The 14,400-nt window shown below is 40.7% G+C and overlaps 1 protein-coding gene across 1 annotated transcript in view; it reads left to right on the forward strand.

Annotated features, from left to right (window-relative positions):
• The window catches only part of SH3D19 (SH3 domain containing 19), a 67,929-nt gene that overhangs the window by 8,582 nt on the left and 44,947 nt on the right, over positions 1 to 14,400 (forward strand). Inside the window, exons 2-5 of the mRNA XM_086464811.1 lie at positions 4,281 to 4,480; positions 4,832 to 5,083; positions 6,038 to 6,216; positions 10,250 to 10,290. Of these exons, the coding sequence (XP_086320937.1) occupies positions 4,281 to 4,480; positions 4,832 to 5,083; positions 6,038 to 6,216; positions 10,250 to 10,290 (672 nt within the window). The remainder of the gene's footprint in view (positions 1 to 4,280; positions 4,481 to 4,831; positions 5,084 to 6,037; positions 6,217 to 10,249; positions 10,291 to 14,400) is intronic.

Genomic DNA, 14,400 nt, shown 5'->3' on the forward strand with positions numbered 1-14,400 from the left:
AGGTTAGAGAAATTACCTGTTATGTTATCTGAATGCAGAGCCTTTAAGCTGCACTGGAGGTTTGGGTTTTTTAAAGTATTATTTTTTAAGCCTGTCTTTGTGTAAGTATCTGGGATCAAGGGTCAGAGGTGAGAGATGAGGTGCAGCTTCACCCCACTGATTGCTGGGTTTTCTGTCCTTCCAGTTGCCTGAGTAAGATGAACCTGATACTTTGTGGCTCTTAATTTCCTCTGCCTAATTTACCTGATAGCATATGATGCATTGATTTAAGTGTATGGAGGAGCATAGGAAATAGCCATGTGTTTTGGGGATTCTTACAGGCTAGGGAGGGGCATTGATTTCTGTGGCTGTGAAATGTTTTGGCAAGGTATTTCTTATGACTGTTGCTCCAGAAAGGTCTGGTTCAATCCGTTCTACAATGTGTTTGTTTCTGAAGCTAAATTTAAGTGGGGGAAGGTGATGATAGTGATTATTTCTTCCAAGCTATAACCATCCATTAGAGGCTGCAGTATTTACTGATTTGCCATGTAATTTGAGGTCCATGATGTTGTAAGATAGCCAGGCTATATGATTGAGTGTGGAGGAAGTTCCTCTTGTCTTGTAGTACATTTGCATGGTGACTTGCTCAAAGATGAGATCTGTTTCACTGGAGGAGTGTCCCCAGCGGCTAAAGGCCTTCTCTCAGTTGTTGAGGTAGGTATTCTGGGTGCTCTTACAGCAAATTCAGTGCTGTGTCCACCTATCTGTGTTTTGCAGTGTGTTTGGGATAGATGCAGGTTTTGTAGATATAAGTATGATTTGAAAAATCCATTTGGCTCTGGTGGTTGATGCTGCTGTGTCACCCTTGGAAAAGAATTTGAGTGTCTAAAAACTTGGCTGTTTTTTCCCCGACTTGGACTAACAAAGATATCACCTTTACCTATACACTATACCTTACCTACATCCTTGTAGAATCAGAATTACAAGACTTGAAAAATAATCTTTGATGCGTATCTTTTGGGAATGCTTGATCTGGGTTACTGGGTACTTGTGAATGAATAAAAAAGACTTCAGTTTAAGGTTGTATTTAAACTTGGAGGTAAACCTCCAAGTAGACCTACAGATGTATGAATGTATGGTTTCTTGTTATATAGTGCAAGTTTCTGAGGAATCATTTTCTGTATTTTTTAACCAAAAGCTCACTCAATATCTGTAGTATAGAAGAAAAGGAAGTGTTTCAGTGTTTTTGGAGGAAGGGCAAGGGAAGAGTGTATAGGCAAACATGCTGTTTCTCTGACCGAGCTGCATGCAGGACACTTTCTGGAAAGACAGGTCTGGTGAAGGGTGTGGTTATGAGATTTTATTTTACAATTTCTGTGCACTGTACATTCTGTAAGGGCCACTGTTAGAAGTTCATGGACCTCATGTACTGTAGGGTGTAACTGGGTGACTCAACAGTCGATTGGAACAAGATGTGATCATGCATGAAGATTTACTTTTGTGAGGCCTTAACATGGGAGGGTTTAAAATGAGTGTTTCTGCTGCTTGTTAAATGATTTGTTATATTTCATTTACAAATATAAATGGCCAGTTTGAAGACAGTATATCTCTTTATACAGGTGACCTTGCAATATTCTTATGTGCATTTTTTGGCTGCTGATTCACATTTACAGTCTAGAACAGTTTTTGGGTTTTGTTTTTAAGTGTCGGTTAAGACTTCACTATATTTGGTGCATATGTATTAATGCATCTGTTTTATAGACTGTCCTTTCACATCAAATGTCTTTGCTCTCAACATACATCTATAATTAAAACAATGAGGAAATCCCTTTTGTTCCCTCACTCAGCTAAAGCTTAAATTCCAGCACATTTCACTCTGCTTGTTTGGCTCGGATGGCCCATGGAGAAGTTGAATTAGGCTACAGGAGCATGGAAGTCCTACCGGATGGAACTTGTCAAAGAGCTCAGCGTTGGCCATTGTCATACTTATAAATTCTCAAAGGTGCTTAGCTGATTTTTTGGCACTGAGGTCACACCAGCATTGAACATTTCTCATAATCCCACTTCTGTGGCTTAGGTTGAACTTTACATTTTGGATCCTTCTCAAACATCTGGCTTTTATATTACAGAGCTGGAATTTTGTGCTGTTAATCTCTGACTAGGCAAGATCCAGATACTATCTTAACTGCTTAGTGCAGAAGCTGTTTGGTACTGTCCCTTGGAAGTGAGACTCAATTACTCATCTGCTGGAGGCCTTAAGATGCCTCAAGATTCCCCAGGAACTCCTTCCTTGTACATACACTAGTTTCTTCCTCAAAGGATGCACAATAGTTGAAGCAAACGGGCCCTATATTTTACAGATTATTTTTACACAGGAAACAAACAGATTAGTCAAAATAAGAAACACCTATACCTGGTTCCCTAGGTTTGATTACCGCTCTGAAGTCTTTGAAGTCTGTATGCTTGCAAGCACAGGAGCAGATTCCTCACCTCCAGCTCGTGCATCCTCTGGGTCCTGCTGAGTTCTTGCCCTTGCAGTCAACACCCTTTAGTTCCTGCTTGTTCCTCTCTGGAGCCGTGTTCTGTTGTGTTTCTATTCCTAAGCTTCTCACCCTCCATGTTTTCAAAAAGCCAGCTGAAATACACTCATCTTTTAATTACTTTGGGTGATTTTCCCCCTCATCGTCTATTCTTTTTTCTTTGCTGATCTGCAGGTAACTGGTTTAGTGCGGATTAAGGTACTCACTGTTGTAAAGCAAAGTGTTACCTGTTTTGTTAGTAATTTTTGTAAATGCTTCTAGTCATATGGGAGCATTCACATACCACTTTCCCCCTTTACAAAACTTTAAAGATCTTAACACTATACTTACATGTTCTATGAAGTACACAGACTATGTGAAGAAAAGGTAATATCTGTACTTTATAATAGTAAACGCCCTGTAAAGCTATCTTGAATCCTGTGGATCCAGACCTACAGGTTTTCTTTATGCTTTTGTCCTGCTCATCCTTCATGGTTAAACCAGGTTTTATTAATCTGTGATGTCAATTACAAAGGTTCTGGAGCTTATTCTGCCACCAGATTGTATTTGATGTACAGAGATGTATGAAGCAAGCAGAATGTCCTGTCAGTGGCTAGAGAGAGCTTTGATTTACTGACTGAAATGCTACTGCAAATAATTGAATGAAAGAACTATTCTTCAGAAACAAGGTTTGTTTCATATTGTTTATCTGTAGAAGTAGGGCACTGTCATCTTTCCCCATTTGCAAATGCAGAAACTACATAGACTTTAATGGTAAAGAATTTCCATCAGAAAGAGCTGCAGTTTACCAGTAAGTTCTTTTATCTGAAAGAGCTGGTTCTTCCCTTCAGTTTTTTTAGCCCTTACTCTTGTGTCTGAATATATTGCTGGCTGGGCCCAAATATCCTGTCACTATCACTATGACAATTCATTTAGAGTGCTACGTTGCTATTATGCTACTACTAAAATTATAGGTGCTTTCTACTGCTAGAAATATTCACTACCAAGGTTAAATTGTCATTAAAGCATAAATACTATTTATTAATTTTAATCAAAACACACTAGCATGCTTATCACAACAATGAGTAAAAATATGTTGATAGACGGCATAGAGGAGAATCTTAGTTGTTACAGGAGGGCCAAACTCTTCAATAAGCAGAGTCCTCTGTTCTTGTAATATACGTTTTATTGGGAGATGAAATCAGTCAATACACAATGAAGACTGAGAATAACTTGAATCATGCTCTGAGGTTTGCCTTTCTGGAATGGGTGTGTTCATACAGTCAGCTTCAGAGGCAAGGTGCAGTTCAGCTCAGGTTGTTGTCTGAAAGAAAACGCTAGGGGAAATGTAGCCAGCGTGTCTGCAGCTCTGGATCAGGAAGGAGTTAACTCAGGGTGCACTCAAGCTGGGTGACAGATTCACAAAAATTTGGGAGGTGTTTCAGCTTCAAAATCTAAGCTGGACATTAATAAATGTGGAAGCTGTTGCAACCTCATGACTTCTAGTTTGCTGTGAGAATCAAAGTGTGAAAGGTTATCATCTGCTGTCATTATCTGCTTTGACTTCCTGCCTGTGTTCTGCCTCAAAATTGAAGGTTCAGTTGCTAAAATGTGATCCCCGAGTATGACAGTGACAAGCACATGAATATGTAATAAGTGGTTGAAGAAACAGCTAGAGAGCAATTTCTGAACGGATTTTCCTGTGCTGATCAACGTGAGCTGTTTTAATTAGCTGAGCAGCTGGATTTTAGCTGCTTCTTAACTACATCCTTGCTTGTCCAGACAGTGGGAAGTCGCAGTTGCGGCATTCATTAAGTGATGCAGAAGTAGACATCCTCAGCATAGTGACGAGGATTGAATTGTCACCGGACTTAATTACTGGTTCAGGATTACTTGCTTTTGGGGCTGGACCCAAGAGAGAAGTAAAGTTGTACAAGGATGAGTCTGACTCCCTAGATGACCAGATCTGTACTATTGAGCATGTGATTTCTTAGGTGATGGGATCTTTATTAGTCTCCTATACCCACGGGGCCATGACAATACCCCATGATTTAGCAGAGAACATGAGAGCGCATCTTCATTTTACAGAGAGGCTGCTGTGGTGCCAGGCTGCTGCCAGCTGCTTTTTTTCTGGTGCTTGTCTGATCTCCCAGTGAGCCAGTTTGGATGACCAGCACTAACGGGGAGGGAAGGAGAAAAAAAAAACAAAAACAAAAAAAACCCCGTGGATCAACTGATACTGAAGGGTGAGAAGAACAGCTGACCTGAGGCATAGCCAGCATTTGGCAGATTAGCTGCAGAGTCACGTACTTAAGGTTTGTTTTTGTGAGAAGAGGCTGTGCAGCTTACCCCAAGGACTGCTGCTGGCCTCCCCAGCTGCCCGCTCCCACCACTTCTCCAGTCACCCTGGTGCTGCTGTGGCTCTGGAGCCAGCTGGAGCGGTCGGCCTGTCTGGCCGAAAACTAATCAAGATGTTTGGGATGGGATTGTTAGTTGTTAGCAAAATCACATGGCTGATCCAGCAGACCTGTGACCGTGTCAGCACCAGCACAAGAGAGCTGGTGGAAATGGTGAACATGGGGAAGGTGGGACTGCTGGTTGTGCAGTCTCCGCTTGGCAGGAACTAATGGGGAAGCTGCACCCGGAGTCCGTCAGTCCTGTAATCAAATTGACATGTATCAGTTGGAGCACTGGGAGTCCTCTGCAGTGGAGGCATTGAAGAGGCTAATCACTGGCAAGACATTTTCAATGTAGATTCATTTAATCCGCAGAATTAATACAGTTCTGTCTACCGCATCCACATCATGAAGATGGGATAGCTGTGACTCTTCTGTCCTAACTTGGGGAGCTTTTTTGTCAGTCTGTCTTTGGCCTGCTGTCACAGTGGTGGTAATGTGATCTTTGCACCACCCTTCATAAAATTACTAACATCTTCATGTGGCTCAGTCTGCAGTGCAATAATTTAGGTGGCATTTTAAACATTTTAAATGTTTATTTATTATTATTGGAATAGTGTCTTCTAATAATTTTTTTAAATGTTACACCGGTAGTACACTGGCGGTTATAAAGATGGCATGATTTCTAAAGTAACTGAGAGAAACATATGATGCCTTTTATTAAACTAATGTTTTGCCTCACAGTAATTTCAACATCAGCTATTTAAAAATTCTTGCCTCACATTCCAAGAAGTCACAAGACATTAAAAATAGCAACATTTTAACTTTTTTACTCTGTGCATGTGTAAGACAGGGTCAATAACCATCACAATTAAAAGTGTGTTAAAAAGCTTCTACAGAAGTGTGTGAACCTAAGGACCGATACTTTAAGAAAAGCTTTGTGTAACATGATGTGAAGGATAAATTTTGAGTCTTTGCAGCAGATGCTTCAGTGTATTCATTTTTTAGAACAAGTGATCATTCTTTTTCATTTCTTTTCTTTTTTTACGCCCCCCCCGCCGGGCTTTTGTGTATGTCTAGAGTGATGTATGAAAGAAGTGCAATCAGTTTTCCTGTAGAATATTCATTGTTATGTCAGTTTAGATAAAGAAACCAAAGGTCCTGGTTCTGATAAAGGGAGCAGGTGTTGTGGAGGATTGCTTGATTCCTGCTGAGAATCCCGTGCAAGCCAATAGGAGACTGGTGGAAGTGGATGAAGCAGAGACGCTGAGACAGGACCATAGCTTGGGATGTCTTTTATATCCCAAGCAGTACGACAACCTGTAAGGCAGAGGACTGTAGGCAGGCTGGGGAGACCCCCCTAAATGGCTACGGGTATGCTCAAAGGCAGGAGGGAGCAGCCACAAGCCAGTACTGCCTGTGCTCTCCAGAGGCAAGGAAAGCCCAGCATTCCTCTGCCTGTTTGTGCTCAGCGGCAGAGCTGGCTCACCATCAGCCAGCTGGTGGGAACATGGCCATGAGGTGCCCTTGGCTGGGCTGGAGCCACTGCTGCTCCCGAAACAGCTAAAAGACATGTGGGTGAAAATCTAGCCCAGAACCTCCTGGCCTCTTTGCTCAGGTGATGTGTGACTTGAATGCTGTCCTGCTCTGGGCACATGCAAATCCCTGCCTGCTTGCACAGAGATGCCTCTGTGATTTGAGCTTTATTCCACTTGAACAGTGCCTCCCCTCCTCTGCTGTGTGGGGACTGTGCAGGTTAGTGATACTCGCACGATCCCTGTGTTGGATCAGGAGTCGCCCCGCAGGAGTGGGCCTTTGAGAAATACTTTAGCTGCACTGAAGTTGCGTTTGAAGAGAGACGCTGCTCAGTGCAAGTAGAAGTGTCAAAGCAGAGCCCCTAACGAAGGAAGACCATAGTTTATACACAGTAAGTGCACTTCGCTAAACAGTTTACAGCTCTTTGCCCAGTCTAGTTTGTGGCAATTTTATTTCCCCAATACACAGAACTGGAATACGCTTTTGAAGCATTTTCCTCAAGTGTTTATATTTAGAATACCTGTCCTTGAAATCCAGAATAAAGCCTGCCAAGGAAGAGTGAGTAGGTGCTTAACAACTTCAAACACACCACTCCAGGTTCTTTATCTTTCAGAAATGCTGACCCGTGGGACCCTTTTCATATTACTGCCGACTTAAAGTACCCAACTGCTTTCAGCATAGCAGGTACAGCAGCTTACAGATCCCCTCTGAATCTATTGAGTGGGTTTGGGTGCACAGAGGGCCCGATAGAGGTGGATTAGCCCCCCTTTTGAGGGGCTGGCAGGTGATGCTCAGTGAAGCTGCTGCCTTAGCTGGAAATGAAACAAAGTTTGTGCTTTAAATTAACAGTGAGTGAGGTCTGGGATAAACGTGCAGATGTCAGAGGAGTTGCTCTGGTTGTCCACTCCTACATGCTAAATCGTGTGGAGGATGGATGAATAGTTTGCAACTTTACTCACTCGTTATTCAGTATGGCTGGGGTGGTGTTGGGAGCTGATGTTTATCAGTCTTTAATGCTCTGAAACTTCCTGCTGTTTTATTCCAGCAATATGAGTTTGGACTTTGCTTATGTACATTGCATGGTGACACGGGAGCTGCTGTACTCCACCCCAGGGGCTAGTTATTGTCACACTGTCCCCTCAGGTGTTTCAGTGTAACTGTCAGGGGAGTTGAACTGGGACCAGGATCAGCGGTCCCGTGCAGATTAAACAACTTCTCTCTTCGTTTTTCCTTGGCGTGCATTTGGGGGATTGTGTGTGTGCTGTGGTTCATTGCTGTGCCTTATGGACAGGAGGAGGAGGTGGGAAAGAGGCAGGGACTCCATACGTTAGAGCAGTTGCTGCAGCTCCTACCTCATCAAATAGGAGAATTAAATTCAATTTGGTTATGTTAATTATTTGGATGACTTGAGAGAAAATGTATCATTAGCTGTGGAGCAGAGGAGGGTATTAGTAACCTGGTCACTTCTCTCTTTGCAAGACAGGACAAGAGACCAGAAATTGTCTAACAGGGAGGGGTTAGCTCAGAATAAGATATGAACAAAATCACCAGCTGCCCCAAGAACAGCATCTGATTTAAATTACTGGGGTTTAGTGTATAACAAAGTTATGGAATTTGTAGTTCCTTTACGGGGCTTTGCGGGGAGGGGTTGGGGTGGGGGAGGTGGGGTGGGGGGGGTGTGGTGGAATTTCTATATCCACTCCGATTTCCATGTTTTTAAAGGGCTTAAATAATTCTAAGCTAAATGTGAACCAAACTCTCCTGGGGGTAGGAAATGTAGTGCTTTGCCAAAAGCTTGTTGATGGGTGACCTGTTAATGGAAAGTGGAAGAGAAAAACTATCTGCCAACAGCTTGTTTTGCCTGTGAGCTCATAAATTTTCTAACAGAACCATGTTATCCTGGGTTCTAAATTACACGGATAGTTGCATACTTGAACTGCCTTGCTCTTGATATATCCATACTTTAGCTTCACTAGGTTGGTTTCATGAAAGACTGCTTCTTTATTCTTTGCATTTTGATTTTAAAATAATTTTCTATACCCTTTTGGTCCTCCCGTTGCATGGAAAATTTGAACTTTTGCCTACACGATGACTCCTGTGATTTCTAGCCAAAAATACCTGTTCGTATCTGAAAGTGCTCATCAGATTCTGAGGCAAATTGCAATGGCTCAGAGGGCTCTTGCCAGTGAAAGAAAGAACTTAACTTGTTCCTTTTGTTTCTTACTGATACTTGAATATGCATTCTTTATAGATTTCCTAATTTCCTGCTATAAAACTTAAGAAAATCTTGAATTCTGAGTATAGAAAGCTTTTGCGGTTCCAGAAAATTTCAGGGTCATGTTACCAGACTTTAGTCTCCTTCCTGTCTGATACTAAATGTGATTTAAAATAAACCCCTATTGTGAATTGTAGTTATTCACAGCAGAAGAATAAAGCTTCAAAAATGAACATCCAAAAGAAAGAGACTTGAGTTACAAGGATTTAAAGGAGTCTGGGATACCTCTGGGAGGAACACAGAACTGAAAGTGTTTCTTAAAGATAAGGCTGTATTATGATGGGACATTTTGAAGGAGAATCAGAGTCCTCTTCTGATGAGTGCACAGTGAAATATGACTGATAGAAATGGTTTCTAACGCAGCTTTACTAGCTGTGGCCGAGCCACATTTGAACTGTTTCTGAAACCAGACAAATAGGAACTGTTTGTCGTAGACTAGCCAAATTATTTCAGAAAACAGTTCAGTCAGAGCAACATTCATTTCTAGTCGTAATTGATTTTCAGAATGACTGTAGAGGGAGGACATTTTTCATCCACATCTTTTTTGACTGTCTCTTTCTTCACTCCTCCAAATCCTCCTATTCTTCATCCTACTGGAGTAATTGCAGCCATCAGCAGTTGCAGTGGAAGTGCATGTGGAGCTAAACTGAGCCCTGACGGAGTAACTGTGCTGCACACAGAGTGAGAGCAGTGTTAAAATGCTAATGCCCTCCCTGTACTAACAGTCCTTTTCTGAAGTAGTTGTGTGTTTGTTTTATTGGGGTTTTTTGATTTCCTTTGTAGCTTTGCACAAGTGGCAGGTTATTAATACCGTGTTCTTCAAGTTAGCAATAGTTTCTAAAATGATAATTCCAAATTAGTTTTGGTTCTTAGCTACATAAATGGTAAGGACTGCTATATCTGTTCAATAAGATGTTCAGAAGAGAGTCAGCAGAAACCTTAGTCTTACCAAGGAAACAGATGAGTTGGCAAAAAGAAACATTTTTCTGTCCTTGTGTATCAACAAGTTTTCGGTCATGTTGTCTTCGTGTCTAACCCCACCCACCAAGTTAGTACTGAAAAATGCAATCTCAACTGAAAGAAAGGGAAGATAACTTGTTAAGTAATTGTTAAAAATATTTAGCAAAGCGGTTGTAGGTTTTTACTCGGCTATGTAAGTTTTATTTATTTTAAGAATGGTAAGTCATTAAATGTTTATAATCTGAGAATATGCACACCCACATGGGCTCTTCTCCAAGTTTTCCTGTCAAATGAGATAGAATGTGAACTTCAACACAGAATCGAGGGGAAAAAATGGTTTTAATAGTTTGCTTTCTATCTTTGCAGAGTCTTGCAGCTAGGCTGTAACCTAGTTTTCGTTAAAGGGGTTGGGTATGGTTATATAGTGCAGGAGTTTTGGACAAGTTTCTGTAAGATAACAACCTAGGGGAAAAATGCACTTGGCAAACCCTTTACAATATATGGGGAATTTCTGCATGATGTTACTCAGTTCTTTTCTCTTTGAGACATTAACCACATTGTAATAATTTTTTTTCTTTGTTAAGCCAAGGACCCTTGTCATCCATAAAAGCAGCAATCAAGAGATGTAAGTCTACTTTTCCAATTTTTTGAGAACCGTAATATGGTAAGATTGCTACATCTTTGTTTTTAGTAACTGGTTAACTTTATATGTGAAAATAAAGTAGCTAGCAGGCTTTTGGGGGGCTGTAATTTATTTCTTACTTTTTTTTTTTTTACCTCACATTACACCATCTTTCAGCTTTGCTGACGGGATCTTCCTTCTTGCCAGTTAGTAGCATTTTCTTATCTATGCGCTGATGCATTTGTGAACAGATATGATCCATCTCTGAAAAACTTGGGTTACACATGCCCAGTTTTTTAGTTCACTTGACAAAATAGAAGTTTGTTCTATTTTATTAGAAATCTGCAGAAACTGCTTGTTGACTATACTGGGGCAGGATTAGGCTTATTCACAGGGATCGTTTTGGAAAAGAAAAAATGTTTATAAATCTTGAATGAAAGTGCGAACTCTTCTTCCCTGATTTCATTGTTTAAATCCTCTTTTGCTGCTCATGATATTTCCAGGCAGAGAATTTCTTTAGTTGCATCTTTCAAAGTATTTTATGCTGTTTCTTTCTTCCGCTTTTCATTTTTATTTCCTTTCTGTTTGTGATTTCAATTTCATATTAATGAAACAACCCTCAGGATTCTGCTATGGGGAAAAATAAATTACTTTGTGTACTACTGATTTGTTTGTCCTGGACTTGTTAGTCAGGGTCTCATTAGTATGGATTAGGTTGGAGGTAGTCAAAGGGGATCGTGAAAGCTTTATTCAGAGCAAGCCTACATGATGCTGTAGTTAAAATGCAGCACTTTATCTGTGCTGTTGCTGCCATAGATAGGAAACTGGAAAACAGAGTATCAGATCACAGAGGGTCTTTTGTGGTGGAGTCAGAAATTGATTCAGACTGCCTGAGCCCCTGTACCTTGTCTAACTGAGAAACTGTACAAAAGATCATTAAGCGATTGATATCTATGTTTTTGAAAATATAGTAGCAAGTGATACTTTGTTTTGAGGCACAATCAAGTGAAAAAAAAAATCTAGTCAAGAAGCCCTGGCTTATATGTCATAACATTATACTTAATAATATTAATATGTAAATAACTATGATAACATGTAAGCACCATGTGAATCATTCAGATGATAAGATATGAAAAAAATCTCCATGCACATATCAAAGCATCGTATATGAAACCATAGTTCTTTGTATGCCAGTAACCATACCAATGGATGAATCTACATTAAAAATGGACCCTGAACAATTCCTAACTCGCCTTGCCATTAATCTGGAAAAAGGTATGGTATTCTCTGGAAGAGTGTATTTCTGTAACAGAGTTAGAAAACTATCTTTATTTCTTAATCACAGCCTCTGAGGGCTGTTTGTCTCTGATTTTTCAAGAAACATGACAGGTATATGCAGGGTTTCAACTTTCCTACTTGTACACAACGCTTTATATGACTTTTTATCACTAAGTCTGTCCCTGATTTGTGGCCAAAGAGAAAGAGGGTTTGTTTTCCATTTCAGTCACTCTGCCTACAACTCTGGGTAGAAAGACAGTGTCACTTTGTTTCAATTGTTTGACAGCTCAGTAGAATTCAGAAAACTGAGTCCAACGTGCTTAAAGAAAGCGAGCATGTGAACATGAGATGTGGTTAGGAGTGATTTTTTTAATCTTAACTCTTCAAAAGTTACTCCTGGATTTTTAATGATGGTCTTAGGCCAGGTTACACCACTAAATCCAGCTCCCACTGAAATCAGTGAAACTAATTCCATGGACACCAGCGCAGCAACATACAGAAGAATGCCAAAGAAAGTAAAAAGAGGCAAGCCAAGTGCTGCAGTAGTGAGTCAAAGGGGAATGATATTTTCTCTCACTTCTCCACTCTTCCAGAATAGGGTGGCGTTAAAGAGCAGAGCTACAGAAACAAGTCTGCTGCCCTAAAATGTTGGAAGAACCTGCAAGCTTGTTCCGTTCTCATTCTGTCCTAAGCAAATATGTGGCTGAATGAAGGATGTGTAACAGCTTGTATGCACTCTGAGGCTGTGGCCTCCCATTTGGCAGGTTTGCAGCCATTTTTGGCTATGGGGTTTGTTTGTTTTTCATTTTTGTTTTGTTTTGCTTGGGGGCTTCCTAGGTTCTTTTGGCTTCCACTTTTTTCCAACCAGATCAATTCCATGACCTCATTCTCTCTCCATCTGCACAAACATTTGGGCTGGCATAATGCAGGAAAAGGTGCAGAGGCAGGAACATATAGCCCAAGGATAGGTGTAGGAAGGAGTGAAGTGCCTTCATAAATCATTATTATCAAATTTGAGTGAAACTACAGGCTTGCTCTAAGGGTGTAGTTATGCAGATTTTATTCAGCAGCCATGCCAGCCTCTATGGTGCCCAGCAGTTTGGTCAGCTGTGAAGAAGGTATTTGACCTCACTGGGGGTGGGAAGAGGAATCCCCATCACCCCCCTGGGTTATTTTTGATCAGCTCTCTCACTGAAGTTGCTCAAAGAACTGGAGCCAGGAAGCAGAGGCAGGACACAGAGACTCGTATTGGGGGTGGCACACTCCTTCCTTCCCCTGTGCTGCTGGTGGTCTGAGCCCAAGGTGAGCATGTTCAGGGAGATAACATGGACAAAAAGTGCCTTTTTTTTTTCATTTAATACTCTGAACTCACTTACTGTGGGATCATATGAGTGCTCATGTTTGTTCAAGAGGGAACGAAAGCTACATTCAGGCATTAAATCAGCCCAGCTTTAATGTCAGACAGCCTAACATTTCCCTGAGGTGCCTGGGAAGAGAACTAGAAGAAAAGGAGCAAGACCTCCCCCTTGTGCCAAGAAATAGTCCAGGAGAAAAGCTTCAACTCTCTTCAGAGATGCATGAAAATTTCTAATTAGTTTGAACCTCCACTTCTGCAGAAATAGTCTAATCAGATCTTGGGTGAAATCAGGTGCTTTTTTTTTTCTGGTTTTGGCTTGAGGTTTACCTGATCCTTTTAGTGTTCCCTAAAGAAGGGCCTCCACAGCCATGTAACACCTTTGATACTGCAAAGACCGCAAGCATGGCCTCTTGCGTGGGACTATTCTGTCAGCTCTTTTGGTGTATTACTTTGTAGGTAAGGGAGGGAGCATTTGCCCACTCTTGAGGCTTTCCTTGAGATACTATAATGAAGAACTTTTATTCCTAGGCAGCTATATAGTGAGAAGAATAACTTCTCAGTCTAATAGTCTACATATTTCATAGGATTGGTAATAGAAATATCTAGCCCTGCGTTATAAAAGCATTGAAAGAAGCTGTGGTTTTAAATATTAGCTCATGTCCTTGTTGTAGAAAGTAATATTGTTACTTAAAAGCCTATTAATAATAGTCAATATGAAATAACTGAAATAGTTAATTGGCAGGATCGTGTTTACTCACAGCTGCTGGAAGGGACAACAGATAAAAATCCATCAGAAGAAGCCACAAGGCTTGGGCTATTTGAGGCTCAGGTTCTAGTCTTTAATGCAAAATGAAACTTGCTTTTAAAACACTGCAATGACAAAACTGTTCAGTATTTCATACAGATTTGCTAATGGAAACAGACAAATATTATTATGCAGTGTCTATATTGTGGACATGTTCAGTGCTTGCAGCAGGATGGCATCTGTGAGCAGATCCCTGAATAAACTTCATAGTTCCCTCTATATTGCCTTAAAACATTGCCTGAAAGACTGTAAATTCTTACCCAGCTCTCTCCCAAAGACTCAAAAGTGCACGTCAGACTTCTGCTGCCACAAGCTTGTCTGTAGCATCGCAATTTATGGGTTTGTGGTATAATGGTGGTTGTACTTACACGAGGATCTTACTTACATGAGGATCTTGATCTCACAGCTTAAAATGCCACCTGCACCATAATCTGTATGTGTATCAAATACAAATGACATATTAAGTGCACTTAAAAAATAGAATCCAAAGAAGAAACAGTAGAGGAAGAATATTTGAAATATAAGTATACAGCACAAACTGAGTATCCTTTACCGCTGCACATTCAAAAATAATTGGATAGCACTAAATTGTGCTTGTAAGAAATATGTACAAAAAAATGAATCTGCAACTCATGATCTGTCCTCAATTTATTGTGTTGCCATTAATCCTTTA

The sequence above is a fragment of the Leptosomus discolor genome, chromosome 4 (assembly GCF_034619465.1).
Source record: "Leptosomus discolor isolate bLepDis1 chromosome 4, bLepDis1.hap2, whole genome shotgun sequence".
NCBI lineage: Eukaryota > Metazoa > Chordata > Aves > Leptosomiformes > Leptosomidae > Leptosomus > Leptosomus discolor.